Genomic DNA, 18,539 nt, shown 5'->3' on the forward strand with positions numbered 1-18,539 from the left:
CCTGTACTGCAGAATAACTACACAGGAATATGGTATAAGAAGATTGTAAAAGTAGGAAAATCCAGGTTATGAAGGGCTTTTAAATATCAGGTTATTTCATTGTGATCTTGAAGGTGTTAGTGAATTATAGGCATTTTTTTGAGTAAAAAGGTCACACATTTAGACTTGTACTTTAGTAAGACTAATCTGAAAATGGACTGGAGTGTTGAAAGCCTTTAGTAAGGGAAACCAAACAAAAGAAAGACATTGCAATAATAAAGGCATGAGTAATAATAGTGTACATCAGTATAATTCCAATACCAGTAGAGAAAATGGAGTATTTATGAACATGTCCAAATATAATTGATGCAAAGTGATAATCCATTGGATATGGGGTATGAGAAAGTGTGAAAAGTCTAATTTGCAAGTCTGGGTGATTTGGATTATCCTAGGTAATGGCAACTAAGATAGCACAAGTGGATAGAACAAGGGCTCATCTTCATGAGTTCAAATCTAGTCTTAGACAATTAGTAGATTTGTGCAAGTCACTTAACTCTGTTTGTCTCACTTTTTCATTTGTAAAATGAGCTGAAGAAGAAAATGGCAAATCACTTTAAGGACCTTTGATCAAAAAATCCCAAAATAGAGTCAGAAAGATTTGTACAACAGAAACTTCACAACAATAAAGGAAGCAATGGAAAAATTAAGAAGGTAGTTAGGGTAAGTGTAAAGATAATGAATTTATTTCAGTTGCATTTAATTTAAGATGTTATGAAGACATTCAATTTGACTGGTCCAACAAGCAGTAGAATGCATGAATAAGAAGGTTTGGAGGTCAGAAGAAGTGTTAGAGCTAGATAAATGGTCTGAATATCATCAAGATATTATCATTCCTATCAGCTGATGAATGCACTAAGTCAAATAATATAGAGAAAGAGGAAAAGAGATCCAAGGATAGAGCCTTGTGGGACACCCATGATATTGATATAACAAAGAAGATTGAATAGGAATACTTAGATAGGGGGAGATCCAGGAGAAAGTATTATCACAAAAACCTCAAAGAAAGAGTATCAAGGAGATAATGATCAACATTGTCAGTAGGGATAAGAATTGACACAAATCTACTAGATTTGATATCATTAGTAACCTTAGAGAAGTAATTTCAATGAAATGATGAATGTTGATATCTATAGAAAGGAAGTCTTTTCTATGAGAAAGAACCTGAGGGATTTTTTTTTTTTTTGCTTCTCTAATCCTCTTATAATTAATGTAAAGCAAGAAATAAACCATGTAGAAATAAGACCAATAGTGTTTATAAAAGTTTTTTTGAAGATTTATTACATTGTACAAGATTCATACCTATGATAATGTAATTATAATAGAGTATATAAGCTGGAACACACTCAGCCAGGTTCATTCATTCCATCTCACATCATCATGGTGCTTTTTCTCCTTTGCTTCTCCACTGAAACCAAGACTTAGAGCGCTCAGAGACAGACTCAGAAGGGGTTTAGGGACAGACTCAGGAAAGAGCTCGGAGACAGACTTGTAGAAGACAGAAGACTGGAACTGGAGCACAAGCTCTCAGACTGAGATAGACTTCAAGACAAAGACCATGGTGGCAGTCCTCCTGCCTCCCCCACAGAAACCAAGACTCATTTTGGAGGACCTCAAGAAAGCTAGTCCAGGCCCCAGGCAAGGAAACTAGATTGTAAAAAAGATAATAAAAAATTTGGACTTTATCTCTGGCTATTTTCATGGTGATTATTCTGCTGAAATGAAGGCTGGTCCAGAGACCTCCAGAAAACCAAGCAGAACATTATATGAAAAACTATAAATAACAGTAAGAAGAACTATAGTAAATAAAAGAAGACGATTAGTCATCTGCATAGAGAAAACAAAATCAGTGAATAATAAATACTACCACTATTATGGTATCAAATTTGATAGGTATCCTATTGAACTAGTTTATTGTGAGATATCTCTTACTGTTATATGAATATATGTATGTTCACAAATTATATATATATATATATATATATATATATATATATATATGTGTGTGTGTGTGTGTGTGTGTGTGAATAGATATAGATATAAAAGTGTGTGTGTGTGTGTGTGTGTGTGTGTATGTGTGTATACTGAAAAGTTCTTCAAAATAAACTAAAGCCAAATAAAATAAAGCTAAAAATTGGGCTAACAAAAGTTAAGGAAAAGAATAGTAAGCTACTTCATATTTGGTATTAGTACAACTTATTCCTTTATATTAAAAAATCTAGTATTTTATCCTAATATATATTTTAATGATGTTAGATATTTTTGAATAATAGAACACCATAATGTCAGAAAAAACAACTTTGTGGATGTTTCAAAAGATAATGGGATTACCATATAAGAAACATAATGGGTATTTAGCAGGGTTAAGTAAACTATATTTCTAGGCCAAATCCAGCCTATTGAATGTTTTCAAAAGTACAGTTTCACTAAAATACAACTATGCTTATTCGTTTATATATTGTCTATGGCTGTTTTTATGCTACAATGGAAAAGTTAAGTATCAGTAACAGAATTCACGTGAGATGCTCTAATCTTAGACACTTAAAATAATGAAACCATCATGCTATTTTTTCATTTATTTATGTATTTATCCATATGTAAATATGGATACATATACATACAGATAAATATACGCATACATATATATATATATGTGTGTGTGTGTGTGTATTTTGAATACATAAAAAATATACACATGGGTATACAATTCATACCCATTCTCTTAAAACAAAACAAAAAAAGATGAAGGGAAAAATAATTTTATTTTTTCAGCACAAGGTCAAGGTTTTTTTTTTTTTTTTTGCCTGAATGACAAAGAAGGCCCACAACTTTAATAGAATAGTGAATGTCTTTGGAAATTAGATTTTTTGGTAAACTTGTTTTTCCTTGATGAATTCATCATAAAATTATGAGACAAAACAGAGCTATCATATGAAACATATTCCCTAAAGTCAATTCAACCACAATTAATGTTGTTTGAATCATACATAATGTCAAAACTATATTATACACATCATGTGTTGTCAAAAGTTAAACCAAGAAGACATTTTTAAGGAGGAAACATAAAGTCTCATTAACAGATAACATTAACAGATAAATATTGATAATCAATTTTGTCGATAGAGAACACTGGCTTTTTACCCCCAATTAAGCAAGATGTTATCCCACAAAAAAAAAAAAATCATTCTCATTAATAGACTAGTATTACAAAAGTGCTCTATTATTATATTTAAATACAATCATAGGTATTGTAAGTATATATAAATGATCTCACTTCTTGGTTTAACTTTTGACAACACAGGATGTGATCATAAGGTGATTATAACTGCACAAATATTATTATTCTACTTTGAAGTTTGTCAGCACAAAATTTGAGAGGTAGGCACCATTATTATATTCATTTTATTGTGAGAAAGTTGATGCAAATGCAAGTTAAATGACTTTCTGGGGATCACAAGGCTAGTAAATATATTAGGTTGGATTTAGACTTGGGTCTGATTCCAATGGGCAATTTTGCTACTTTTCCTATCATTTTCTATTGTTTAAACTCTCCATTAGTATCCTGCTGACTCATGCCTCAGTTCATCTTAGAATGAGAGCCCTGTCTTCATATCAGTAATTGTGCTAGGAATTGAGGTCCTGCTCTGAGTCCTGGGACTCTTGTTTAATGCTAAAGTCTAACATCCATAAACTTGGTTATTTTTTTCCAGCAATGTAAGGGTGCAAATGAAAGAAGACAAGGCTTTGACTTCCAACTGTCCTAGTTTCTGACTGATGCAAACTTCTATTAGGTGAAAAATAAAATGATTACATTATTTTAAATCCTCTCACAATCTTAACATTTTTTCACTGTCCCAAACCTCCTCACTTCCTGTCATCTGCTTTCTTTTGTATATACACTACTTCAATAAGTTAATATATCTTGAATGAGACTTAAGTCTCTATTGACTGTCTATCCTCATACTCTTTGGAAGTCTCATTTCTTTCAGATACTTGGAAAGTATCCTTCAGCTATTCTCTGTTTGGTTTTTCCTGGATCACTGTCAATTCTGTTTAATCATCGGATCTTGCTCATGATACCATTTACCAAACACCAGGACTAGCACTATTGGATCTGAATTTTGATGAATTGCCAATATTTCCATGAAATGAACATGCTCTTACATAAATATTGGCTAAGCAAATGACTGATTAAGGTTTAATGCTTGTGATTAAATTAAATCTTATGCAAAGCTAGGGGCACATTCAAAGGATAGAATGTGTGGATAATCTATATATATTCACAATCTACATTTTCCACTATTAACTCAAATTAACTTATATGAATTATTTATAATTTATAAAGGACAGGTACATTGTGGATATTTCTAAAATTCAAGCTTAGAGACATAGGCTGTTAATTTAAAAAGAAAACTCTAATAATGCTTTGTACTTCCAAGCATTTTGATTTCCCAGATTTTGATTCAAAATGATTTAATTTTGTGGGATTTAAGCAAAAGGTAGATGGTATATTTGTAAGTACCTTCTGTTACCATGACTAATTTGATCTTCATGAAAATTGCAATTAAAGTTCAAAATTATCTCATATTAAAAAAAGAAAATCAAACATACCCAAATCTAAGAATTTCATATAGAAATATTGTTATATCCCTAAACTGTTGATAATAGATTAACACATATATTATATTATCTATGTTATTTACCTCAAAAGAATGTGAGGCCCTTGGGGATAGTAACAAATTCACTTTTTATTCAAAGCATATTGAATGCACTTGTGCAAAGTTGGAATTTAATAGATGCTTATTTATTAGTTGATCAGAAGTCTATTAGTGCTCTATTATAAAATATTTACACATTTTTGGTAAAAAATTAAGCAATTGGTAAATTTTCAAAATTGACTTCTGATATTGGGATAAAGGAGCAATGATAGATGGATATAAAAAGTATAAATAATATAAAATATATTAAAAAGATAGTTATGCATTTATAATACTTATATATGATATAATACTTAATTATGTTTGTTATAATATTTATAATATGTATATATATATATATATATATATATATATATATATATATAAGATATATTTGTATATAACAAACAAAAAAAATAAAGCCTATCATTTTCCTCATTTCTGGTTGAGTCTAAAATTGCAAAATGATCAAAGTTTTCTTGATTCTATCTTTGGAGTTAAATAAAAAATAAAAGATTTGTTTTAATTCTCTGTTTCTGTCTTTATGACTCAGGTGGACTTGTTGTGGGATCATGGATTAAAGTTTGGAGCAACTATGCAGGGAGAAACAGATGGAATGATTTCATGTGTGAATGAATGTGAGGCTCAGATCTTTTATCTAAAGCAGATATCAAAGTAACCTCTTTGTTTGGTTCCTGAAACCATTGCAATTTGCAAAATATTGCAGCATCATGGGGTACCTAATGATAGGGTTACCAAAATTACTTGCATTGCTCTACTTAAAATCTACTGATATCACAACTAAGTTGCACAGATAATAGAGTACTAATTTTGACTCATGAAGCCCTTAGTACAAATTCTGCATCAGATACTGCTTAGTTTTGTGATCCTGAACAAATCACTTCACTTCTCTCTGCCTCAATTACTTATCATTTTGCCATAAGAATTAAATTACATATGAAAAAAATCCTTAAGAAACTACAAATCAATATAAATTAAAGCTGTGATTAGAATCTTTGTGATATGTTATGATAAAGAGCAACCAACCATAGGTCAACAATTTATTTGGTTGTTTTATATAAATATATCTTTAATATAATATATATAAATATTATAACATAAACATAATGTGTAAGTATTATATTATATATATACATATACTAAATATACCTAGTTCTTGCTTAATCAAAATAGGAAATAAGTCTTGGCAAAATGAAGTCACTGTATTATAAAATTCATTTTCAATTTGTCATCATCTCTAGTAACTGACTTTGAGAATAGTGATTAATGGACTAATATCAACCTAGAGAAAGATCTCATATATTGTGCTGCAGGACCCTTTGCTCAATTCCATTCTTTCTGACATTTTGATCAATGACTTGAATGAAGTCATGGATGATCTGCTAACCAAATGCATAGATAACTCAAAGTTGCAGGAATGGTTAACACATCTGATAAGAAAACCATGATACAATAGAGATCTCACAAACTTTGAATGATGTGATAAATCTAACACGACTAGATATAATATGAATATATATGAAGAATTGTACTTATGTCAAAAATCTCATTCATATGTATATATAAATGGAGCACTGATTTGCAAAATTTTACTTACCAAAGATTAAAGAAAAAAAATTGTACCAAATACAAATGCAAACCCTTGGGCATAAAGAAACATGTTTTTGTTTTTTGGGGTTTTTTTTGCAAAAATTTAGTCAGAGATTTTTCTTTGACAAATTCAATGTATCAGTGATGTGGTATCAATAAAAAAACTAATGAAATTCTTTAGTAAACTGATGAAATTAGAGAATCAAAAGTAGTGGGATCGATCTGGAAAGAATTTTGCTAAAAAGTATAACTTGAGGTGAGTCTTGAAGAAATCCAAGATAACCATGAAGCAGGGACAAAGTGAGACGATATTTCAGATGTAGGGGAATGACTAAAACTGAGAGTAACTAAGGGATATCAAGCCCTATGATGAGTTAGGGGTTTGTCTACAAAGCATGTGAAGACTTCCCAACACAATGATGTTAGGTGAAGTAGATGTGAAGTGCTTAGAGCTTGATTAGACATGGAAAACACGAAGGTCATCCACTTCATTTTGAGTCATCACCAGTCATCCTGATTCTGTCCTGCAATTGGACAGTAATAACGAAGATAGCCTGAAGCTGACAACTTCATGCAACTCTGCCTCACTTAAATCCAATTTAGAGAAGAATCAAAAGGCACCACAATACCATTTTACAATTTGGAAACTAGTATGGCAGAAACAAGGCATTGCACCACACCTAACTCTCTATACCAAGATAAGATCGAAGTGAGTTCATGATTTAGAATAAAGAATGATATTATAAGCAAATAAGAAAAACACAAGATAATTTACCTCTCAGATCTGGGGAGAAGGCAGGAATTTGTGACCAAAGAACTGGAGCTCATTTTTTAACACAATATAGATAATTTTGCTTATATTGTTATAAAGTTTTTATGCTAAAAAATAATACAGACAATATTAGAAGGGAAGCAAAAAATTGGGAATACATTTTTACATTTAAGGGTTCTGATAAAGGCCTCATTTCTAAAATACAAAGACAGTTGACTCAAATTAATAAGAATTCAAGCCATTCTCCAATTGATAAATGATCAAAGTATATGAATTGACAATTTTCAGATGAAGAAATTGAAACCATTTGTAGTCATATGAAAAGGTGTTCTAAATCATTATTGATCAGAGAAATGAAAATTAAGACCACTCTAAGGTACCACTACACACCTCTCAGAATGCTTACGATGGCAGGAAAAGATGACAAATGTTGGAGGGGATGTGGGAAAACTGGGACACTAATAAATTGTTGATGGAGTTGTTAACTGATCTGACCATTCTGGGGAACAATTTGGAACTATGCCCAAAGAGTTGTCAAACTGTGCATATCCTTTGATCCAGCAGTCTTTCTACTGAGCCTATTTCTCAAATATCTTAAAAGAAGGAAAGAGACCCATATGTACAAAAATGTTTGTGGCAGCCCTTTTTGTAGTGGCAAGAAATTAGAAACTGAATAGACGCTCATTAGTTCTAGAATAGCTGAATAAGTTATGGTATATGAATGTTATGGAATATTGTTCTGTAAAAAATGATCAGCAGGAAGATTTCAGAGAGGCCTGGAGAGACTTGCATGAACTGATGCTAAATGAAATGAGCAGAATCAGGAGACCATTGTACAAAGCAACAAGATTATATGATGATCAATTCTGAGGACATGGCTCTCTTCAATAATGAGATGATTCAGACCAGTTCCAATAATCTTTTAATGGAAAGAGCCATCTTCAGAGAGAGGACTATAAGAATTAAATGTGATTCACAACATAGCATTTTCCTTCTTTTTGTTATTGTTTGATTGCATTTTATTTTTTTCTCATTTTTTCCTTTTTGATTTAATTGTCTTGTGCAGCAAGATAATTTTATAAATTTGTATGTATATATTGGATTTAACATATATTTCTACTCTATTTAACATATATTAGATTACTTGCTATCTGGGGGAGGGTATGGGGAAAGGGAGAAATTGGAACACAAAGTTTTGCAAAGGTTAATGTTGAAAAATTATTTATGCATATGTTTTTAAAATAAAAAGCTTCAATTAAAAAAAAGACTATGCTTGCTGAATGCAAATTCTGAACCTAGATTAATCATATACAGGCCAAAGGCTACCTGACAAATCAAGGCAAAATACCTGATGCAGAACAAAGGTCTGCATACAACATTTGTAGATCTGACGATGGCTTTTCATAATGTCAGTCATGAGGGCTTATGGAAAATTAGGTGAAAATTGTGTTTCCCAGATAAGTTCATCAGTAGTGACATCAATTCCATAATGGCATGCTTGCCTGGGTTCTGGAGATGTCCTCAAGCTTTCCAATTCACCAATGAAATGAAACAAGGCTATGTGTTTGCTCTCATGTTTTTTAGCATGATTTTTCAGGCAAGTTGTCAAGTGCTTTTTATAAGGACAAACATGGCACCAATCAGCTACTGCACTGATGATGAATTTTTCAACTTGAAAAGTCTACAAGTCAAAAAAGTGGAGGGAATGCTAGTGCATAATTTTTTGTTTGTAAATGCTTTATTTGTACATATAGATGAAATTATTAGACTGATATTTAAACTAAGGCTTAAAGAGCACTTGTTGTATGACTGTGAACCCTTCATTGTATTTCAACACCATTCTAGGAAAGTGAATAACTTTCACTTGACTTGTATTAGGAAGATTCTGATTATCACCTGGCAGGATAAGATACTAGACACTGACATTCTTTCTCGCACTAAACTGCCAAGCATTCAAATTCTATTGCAGAGAGAGCAATTTTGGTGAGTTGGTCACATTATGCCAAAGAACATTTATGGAGAACTTAATACAGGTCTCTCTTAAGAATTTAGAATTGATTGCATGATATGGGAGACACTGACACAAAATCACCCAGCACAGAATGCCCTCATTAGAGAAGATGCTGTGCTCTATAAGCAAAATAGGATTAAATTAGCTCAGAAGAAACTTAAGATGCACAAAATTTAAAAAAAAATCACCCCAAATAGTCATAGGGACCATAGCTGTAAGTCCAGAGGTTAGGCATATATTAAAATAATATTTGACACAATTAGTAGAAAAATGATTTGATTTACTTGTTATCTTGAGAGAGCAAAATTGGATCAATGCATTGAACATGGCAGATGAGAAGATATTAGTGGTCTGAGAGATATCAGCCAAGAATGTATATTACAACTGCAAGAGTGACTAGTACACATCATTTAGTGAGAGGAAAGGACATCAGATTGTTATATACTTGAAGTGTTACATTAATATGCATGCAATATTAAAAAAAAAGTAAAGGATATTGGTTCATTTCTCTGTATGAAATTCATATAAGGAATATGGGTAAAATAGCATGAGATCAAAATTCTTCCATGGATTATATTAAATTCATATTGATGTATATATTCATATTGATATCATATAATTTATAATAATTAGAACTGAAAAGTGAACAGATGATTGCCTCAGGAGATAATGATATTCTTGTAACTGGAGGTATTCTAGCGAGTATTGATTAACTATTTGAAGTTTGGACATGGTTAACTCTAAGATTCTATGATTCCCTATTTAAAAATGGGAAAGGGAAACATCTTTAGAAAACAAGAAGCATTTGGTTTTTATAAATACTAATTTATTTCATAAAAATATAAAAATATAAATATACATTTATAAAAATATCATGAATGAGTCAACACAAAGACTTTTTAAATCAATAAATATGGCAGGCATAGTTGTAGTTGCTATTTAGATTTTTTTCATATTAATTTACAAAGTAGTTGCACAAATGTCCCATATAATAAAGGTGATTGTAAGCAAGATAAGAAATTAAAGTTTCCTTCACTTTGCAAAGGCACAAAAAGCCTTTTAAAGGTCTCTTCAATGCTGATGTGATGCATCTTTCTTCCAATATTTTTAGGCAAAGAGGGTCAAAACTTCTTATAGCTATACAGTTCATATTGATTCATGTGGACATATTGATTAAGCAAACCCTTAATAAGACAACACTTAAATTTTGTTTGTATGTTTGTTTGTACTTTCCCCCAAGTAAGAGAATGCAGGTCACTTAATTTAGTAATAAAGATATTACTTTCATTAATAATGACTTAACAAGTCACTAGTAACTTTTCTCAGTCTCTATCACTTTCATCTCCCCCATACATATCTGCAAGTTTTTTAAATCGGGGTCCCCAGTCACTGAGATAATCATAATCCTGGTTACCATCTGCAGCAAGAGATTCCAAAGAACTGAGGGAATCTGCTATGGAATCATTCCCCTCATAAGCATATGTTGCTAGGGAATCATAAGGTGGAGCACTGGGGTCTGAATCATTCTCTTTTAATCTTCTGTGAATAAAGTCTTGTACATCAATGTTTTCCCACAGTGGAACAGTCCTCCTTATCTGAAAAATACTTTCAGGCATTATATCTCTTCGGTGTTTACTGTCTTCTCTGGCTTCTGGATTCCGTAGTGTCCCAATGTCAAAAGCCTGTGTATCTTCTTCCCCACCCCCTTCATCATTGTAGGTTACAATATTGTCTCGAACATCATCTTTTGAAATGATTAAGGGTTCCTTTTTCCTCTGTCTCTTGAGTGCAGTGAATAGCACAACTAGAACTGAGAAAGAAAATGGAAAAAAAGACAAATTTTAAAGACTGGGATTAAAACATATAGCTAGATCTTTAGCTATATTTTTTAGCTATATAAAATTAATTAGTAAAAATAATGAATTCAGACAAAGTGATTACATTTTTTCAAATTCACACTACATATTTACATTGGGCTAAATTAATTACCATACTTTACATAGTCAAAACATTTAAAAATGTTTGTCTTTTTTCTGTCCAGGTCTGGAATTTTGTGTAAGCCTGACAACAAATTATATAGTCCTTTTCCATTGAGGAAAGAACTATGAAAAGTCAGGCTGTCCCTTGCATTTACTTAGTATCTTAGGGTTTGCTGATCTTCCTAAATTTAGAGGAAAAGCTTGTGACTTTAAGTATTATATATGTATTCTGCTTTTGTTTATTTAACTCTTCAGAAAGCAAGTAAAGCTTGATATGCCATTTATGAATAGACTTTTTTTGAAAAATACCATTTGGTATGGTGCAATGACTCATGGTGCTCCAAATCGACATTGTATTATATTTTACCTTTAAGTAGTTGGATTTTATCCCATTTTTAAACTAACTATAATGTAATGTGCCTTTATCCTCATCAATATCATCATAAAAATGTTCTATGCTTTTCTACTTTTTAAAAAATTGGCTCACAATTATTTAACCCACTCCTTTAAAACTTGTATCTTCCATTTTAATTCTAAAAATAGATATTTTAGAATGATTTCTTAATTTTTGTTTCTTTCATTTAAATTATATATATGTGTATGTATGTGTATATATATATATATATATATATATATATATATATATATATATATATTTGTGGGGGAGGGAAGGTGTTATACTGCCTAGCACTATGACTTTCAAAAGATGGTTTTGTGTATGATCATACTGCAGCCATCTTATTCACATAAGAAAAAGACAAAAGGAGGTTAATAAATACCTGTTTAGTATACTTTTTCTGAAGAATTTGTGCCATATAAATAACAGAAGTTCTAGAATGGGAGCAAATTTTAATGGAAGAAAGAACTAGAGATAAATACAGTAACTAGAAGGAATGGTTAAAAAGTGAAAAGAAGGCACTTTGGACTTTTCTAGTTGTTTAAGTTGAAAAGGGAAGAAACATGTCACTTCTTTGTTCAGAGAGAAAAGTAGATTGTATTTGATAAATTTTCCAAATTCAAGGAATTTATTGGAAATCAACTGTTCTACATATTATATGCTTTACTGATATAGAGAAATACAGAATTTATAGGGCATATATTGCACAAAGGTATTACTATGTGTAATTGAAAGAAACTGCTTAAAATAATAGTTCCTTATGGATAAAGGAAATGAGATAAATTCAGGAGTAGTTGGAGCAAATGTATAATCAAAACTAAATCATCTTGGGGACATAAAAAATATTTTTAATGTAGGTGAACAGTTGCATCCTGACAGCTGGTTGCAGTTATTTGTGTATTGGCTGCTGACATGATTTGCCCCTTCCTCTACACCAAGAAAATGTTTTTTTGTTTGTTTTTTAAAGAATTTGTATCATTTTAATTGCACAAATGATTTCTTGGCCATTTCCCTCAGGCTTTCACTGAAGTCCTGCAAGAGTTCCTGGCCAATGGGAAGTTATCCAGGTGGTCTGTAAGGGTTTTTAGTGAAAAGCTTCCAGCTTGGAATAACACTTGAAAATAAATTTGGCTAGCCTCACTGCCCTCAGCATAAGGATTTCTGGCTGAACAGCTAGGAAAATGAATGTTTTAGGGTTGTTTGACAATGGAACAACTGTTTAATTGAATCAAATGGTTGTCCTATTAGTATATACTCAAATAATACATTAGTTTTTGTGAACCCCACACTTATATGGAAAAAAAATTATAAGCCTTGCTATAGTCATGGTGACAAATCAAAATAAATGCCCTCTTTCATTTTTTTAATTGGAGCATTATACCTTTATATAAGAAATTTATATTGCATTATTAAGGTGTTCCTTATAATTAGTATGAACATTGCAAAAGTTTAAATGCATTTTACTTATTAGACACCGGATATTTTTACCAAACCCATTCTTATTTTGGAATTGTTTATAAACACCAGCAGTGTCAGTCTGCCCTTTTCAATATAATTACAAAGTAACCAGCTAATGTCACTATGTAAAACTTACTAAGAGAATATGAAAATGAAAATAGCATTGTATATTTTTCACCTACAAGTGTTTGCCAGATGTAATGCTGATTTAAAAAAGAGGCAGATATTTTCAACTTGAAAGAATATTTATTTACAGAGTTACTTACTAAGCAGAATGAGAATGCATAGGAGAATAGCAATGAGAGCTCCTGTACTCAGACCAGCTGAAAGGATCAAGGCTTCTGCATTGCAGGACTGCATATTTCCTTGTTTATCACAGGCACACACACGGATAGTTAGTGTTCCAGTACTACTTTGGATTGGATAATCATTGTCAAATATTAAAATTGGTAGGAAATATGTGTTCATTTTATGGCGGCTATACCCATCCTTTCGAGTCAGAACACCAGCTGTGTTATCTAGAAGAGTAAGAATGAGATATGATAAGCTATATAGTATCTCATTAAAGTAAATAACAGATAAATTTGATGATTAAGGTTCACATATACCTTTATTATCTACAATTGTGAAGTTTGGATTAAGAGGAAATTCTGGTACTGGTTCAAAGAAGAACTTGTGTCCTCGAGGAGGGTCATCTTTGTCCATGACACTGATTGTCTGAATCAACTGGAAATATAATAATTACATTGGCATTAGAAGAAAATTTAAATTGATTTGTTTGCTTGAAAATGTTCCACTAAATCATGTAGATTTTAGAATCATTTAAAGAAAAATTTCCAATGTGCTTATCATTATTTATTTGTATGCCTTTTTCTTTAATGCAACTGTAAGAATAAGAATATGCTTAATATATATTTTTTACCATTTAATCATTTCTTTAGTAGCAGCATATCAAACAAAAGGCTTTTAAATCAATTTCCTAAGAATTGATATGTAGATTCAAACTTTGAGCAATAATTTACATGCATATCTAACACTTGGGACTGAGCTTTAAAAAAAAAAAAGGTGATAATTGACATTTTGAGAGTAAATAGGATTGCAAAGAGAGCTTAAGAAGAAAAGTGGAGAGGAAATAAACACAGAATCTTAAGTATTAACCATGTTTAATAGATCACGTAGAGGACAAAGAGTTATTGGGGAAAATATTTTTTATATTACTGTTGTTATTATTGTTGTTGTTGTTATTGACTAGAGATAACTGGCCATATTTGCAGAAAGATGGGAAAGGAGAGACTCAAGGTAAATGAGAAAGATGACATAAATTCAGGATTAAGATCCCATAGAAGATGTGCAGGAATTGGCTAAAGAATACAGGTAGAGTTGTTATTTTAAGAAAGGGAATAGGATATATCCCCTTCCTCTAAGTTGAAGAAAGGCAGAGAAATGAAAGATGCAAAAGAGATGTGCTTAAGAGTAAAGAAAGGGAATAAAGAGAATTCTTCATAGTTTTCTAAGTCTTCTTAGCAAAATAGAAGTCTAACCTTTTATTCTATGTGTAAAATAAGGGTTATGGAAGGGACATTAATTTTTTTAATGATGATATTAAAAAATTTGAGGAGTTAAATAGAAAATTTTCCAAATAGAATTGAGGGCATAACAGAGTTTATACACACAAAGTTTCAGTTTATAATGAGTTGAAATGAATGGGATTCCATGACTTTCTCTAATATTGCCAAGGAATTTTGGAAGATTTTGGAAAGAGATAAAATAAGTGGTAGAATTTGCCAAGATTTAGATTTCCACTTTGTTAATGATGAAAAGATGATTATTAAAATGAATCAACAATAGTCCATCTATTTGACTATTTGACTTTAGTTTAGATATCCAAAAAATATTTTCCATCTCTCAAATTCTTCTTGATTCTGCTTGAAGTGATGACTAACTTATCCAAAAACTATATCTATCTATCTATCTATATACACTATAGTAATGTTTATGTGATCCTCTTTATTTAAATCTCCAGATTATTTGTAATAATTTCATTTTTAAAAGTTAGTTTATGGGGGACAGCTAACTGGTGTGGTGGATGGAGCACCAGACTTGAAGTCAGAAGGACTTGGGTTCAAATCTGCACTCAGATGCTTAATACTTCCTGGCTGTGTGACCCTGGACAAGTCACTTAACTCAATTGTCTTGGGGGGGAAATTAATTTACAAAGAGATTTCAAATTTTAGGTAAATTACAATGACCCAAACTTTAAGTTTTTATGGTAATTTGTCTCCCCATTCTACTCAATGTCTTCTTTTATAGTTATGGAAGAGTCTTGAGAAATCTCTCCAAACTAATTACTTTTGAATGTATTTAGTTCATCTTTGTCTTTTTTTTTTTTTATATAAAATCCAGAGGTTATAGGATGTTACAAGTAATAACTGTTTCTCTCATTTCAGACTATAATGAAGATGCATTGCTTTTGTTGAATGATTCCATTTTGCTCTCCATATTCAGAGAGAAATAAACCAAATAAATAAGAGAAATATCCTAATGATCAGACTGTCATTTTTTCTGCCAAAAAGGATTTACTAATATATTTTTTACAAAGTATAAATTAATTTCACTTTTAGAAGAGAAGATGAAAGATCTAGAAAATGTCTACTTTCCCAGTTATTTTTGTAGATGAATTATTCTGATTAATTTGGATTTAAAAAGACTTGAGGAGAATGGGGCGGGTGGTAGAAAAAGGTTAAAAAAAAAGTAAACAAAGATGAACATACTAAGCAATAAGAGAACTAAAACCAGAAACTATGAGTAAAAGGAAGCTGAAAAATAGAAGAATGTTGAACATTGAGAGAAAAATCTTTTAAGTATTTAGGCATAAGTTTAAGGTTCTTCTCAAAATCACCAAGTTTTTGGTAACAACTTTACAAGGGCTATAAAAGCATAAAGACTATCAATAGACAACATCAAGGAATTTGTTAACGAAAAACATATGTAAACTCACATATATATATATATATATATATATATATATATCTATATATATATATGTATGTATGTATATGTATATCTATCTTTCTATATCTAGATATAGAAAATAGATATAGAGTGGTAGATATAAATATATACATACATCTTTATCTATCTTTACCTTTCTATCTACTTATATATCTGTCATCTATTTCTAGGAAATAGATATTGCCATAGTCCACAAAGAAAATAAAAGATATTCTACTTATGATGGTAGCTTGTTAAGAAGAGTGGCAAAATATTCCAATAAAATAAGAACTATCTACCCATAATATAATTTTGAGATTAATAAAGACTCCTTAAATGTATTGAATCTGGTACTGCTACCATTTAAAGGATTTTCTTGAGAACTAGTGATATTAACAGAGTAATTCGATTGTTGTAAGATCATGAAACTTTGGGTAGAAAACTGAATGAATTAAGAGGCAAAAATATGTTTTCATCTCTGTTGTCAAATGAAGTTAGACATTTAAAGCAAAATAAAACATTATGCAGTGACATTTAAGAGATGGAATAGAAAATGGCTGGGAATGAGTTTGGGGTCTGTACAACATGCTATGCCACAAAAATTATAGTCTTGACCAGAGGTGGAACATTTCTAATGAAGTAAGAAAAAATGTATCATCATAAAATATTTTCTGATCTGATTAAGAGAAAATGAAAGGAGAGAGATAAATTATGATTTGGATGTGATAATAAAGGTCAAGAAGTAGAATATAAAAGGATAGGAAGAAAATTATCAATTTCAATAAATCTTTGAAAATTATGGAAAAAAGAAAGGCTATATTTATGAATTTGGTTGTCTAATACCATAGAATATTGCTAATATATAAAATATACTAGCAATATTAGCATAAGGAGACAAATATATCTTTTAAAGAAAGGTGAAATGAAGAATTCCTGGAAAAGTACAGTTAATAGGTATACCTAGTTCAAAAGAAATAGAGAGATGAAAAATGGAATGTGAATAACTTGGGGAGTTATGGAGCTGCCATAGTAGAATAAGTATACTAAAAGCTATTGAGTTTCTTAATACTAGGGGGAAAAAAAACAAGCTGAGGTTAGTTGACCATTTTGTTGGCATTATTTTAGAGAGGATTTATATTTTAGGTAAAATAAGACTGATTCAAGGATCCCCTAATATCCTAAAAAAACAAAAAAAACTATGATTCTAATGCAAAGGGAATTGGGAAGCCTCAGATAAATTTCCTTCCTAGCTACTACACTTAATGTCCTGTTCTGTATATCCTATATATATGTGTGTGTATATATATATATATATATGAGGATATATCCTATATCCTCAACAAAGGGGGCAGGGAGAAACTCCAACACAAAACAAAAAATCTTAAGTGTAAACATATTGTTACTATTTTATTGCTCATATTAACCTGCTCTTAATGCATTATCTTAATACAGATGTTATCCAAGTACATGATAATCACTGATTGCCTTATAAAAAACCTAGTGATTATATGACAGGCATTTAGAATTATTACATTCTGAAATCATGGCAGCATATAATGATTCCCTAATGCTTATGGCACTTAACTAGAATACGTAAAACTGCATTAGTTATTCAAAAAGTCAATTGAATAGTTCTCATATTTGTTTTAACTTTCTGTCCAGTCACATTTTTCTTTAGTTTTTCAGTATAAAGTGATTAGAAGTTCAGTAGAGTGGAAATGCGTGGTTAATGCTTTTGTAAAGTTATCTTTTTTATCCCTACCCTTTACATTCCATGATAGATATCATAATGACATTACCAATAATGACATCAATGAACATTTCATTAGCAAATAAGGCAGCACTTTTTATATATTTATGGTGCAAAGAAACTCAGGATTTCTTTTTAATTAACAAATAATCAAACATTTTATAACCCTATACTTCTTTCACATTTTTCAGACCTCTGGGAAAAATGCTTATCCAATAAATAGAAAACATAAGAAAACATTATGAAGCTTTGTAACAAATGCAGTTGTTGATTCAAAATAGAAGACAGACATAAAATAGAATAACTAATAAAAGATGTCAATATGCATATGATTTTGATAAAATTTTAATATTATTAATGCAATTTAAATTCTTTATTAAAATAAAATACATTTATAACTATTGTATATGCAGACCATTCCTCAAAATATTTAAGAATCAAATGATATTATACAAAATGTCCCAAAATTCTTAGTGCAAGTTAAAGTCAAAAGTCAATATAGTTTTACATTTAAAACTACACTAAGACTTTTACGAAACCCTGTATAGATTATCTCAATAGTCATTTAATTAACCACAAACCATGAGCTGGACACTGTGGCAAGTGCTGTGGTTCCATAGAAATGAAAAAAAAAAAAGTTCCTGCTCTCCCCAATAGGGAAGAAAACAATTATGTACTGATATAATATAGACAAGAGAAGTTGAAGATAATATTAGAGGGAAGGAACCAAAATTAAGAAGGGTCAGGAAAGGGTGTTTTTTGTTATTGCTGTTGTTTTTTTTTTTCAGAAAGTAGGATTTTCATAGAAACCTGAAGGAAGTCAGGGCAGGCAGGTAA

General features: G+C 30.8%; 1 protein-coding gene across 1 annotated transcript in view; it reads right to left on the reverse strand.

Annotated features, from left to right (window-relative positions):
• Positions 1-9,942: 9,942 nt before the first annotated feature.
• CDH9 (cadherin 9) overlaps positions 9,943-18,539 on the reverse strand; it is a 68,580-nt gene continuing 59,983 nt past the window's right edge. The window contains exons 8-10 of the mRNA XM_031946144.1: positions 13,570-13,687; positions 13,228-13,479; positions 9,943-10,937 (exon numbers count right to left, since the gene is read on the reverse strand). Coding sequence (XP_031802004.1) covers positions 10,450-10,937; positions 13,228-13,479; positions 13,570-13,687 — 858 coding nt within the window. The 3' untranslated portion in view covers positions 9,943-10,449. The remainder of the gene's footprint in view (positions 10,938-13,227; positions 13,480-13,569; positions 13,688-18,539) is intronic.

Source organism: Sarcophilus harrisii, chromosome 1 (assembly GCF_902635505.1).
Source record: "Sarcophilus harrisii chromosome 1, mSarHar1.11, whole genome shotgun sequence".
NCBI lineage: Eukaryota > Metazoa > Chordata > Mammalia > Dasyuromorphia > Dasyuridae > Sarcophilus > Sarcophilus harrisii.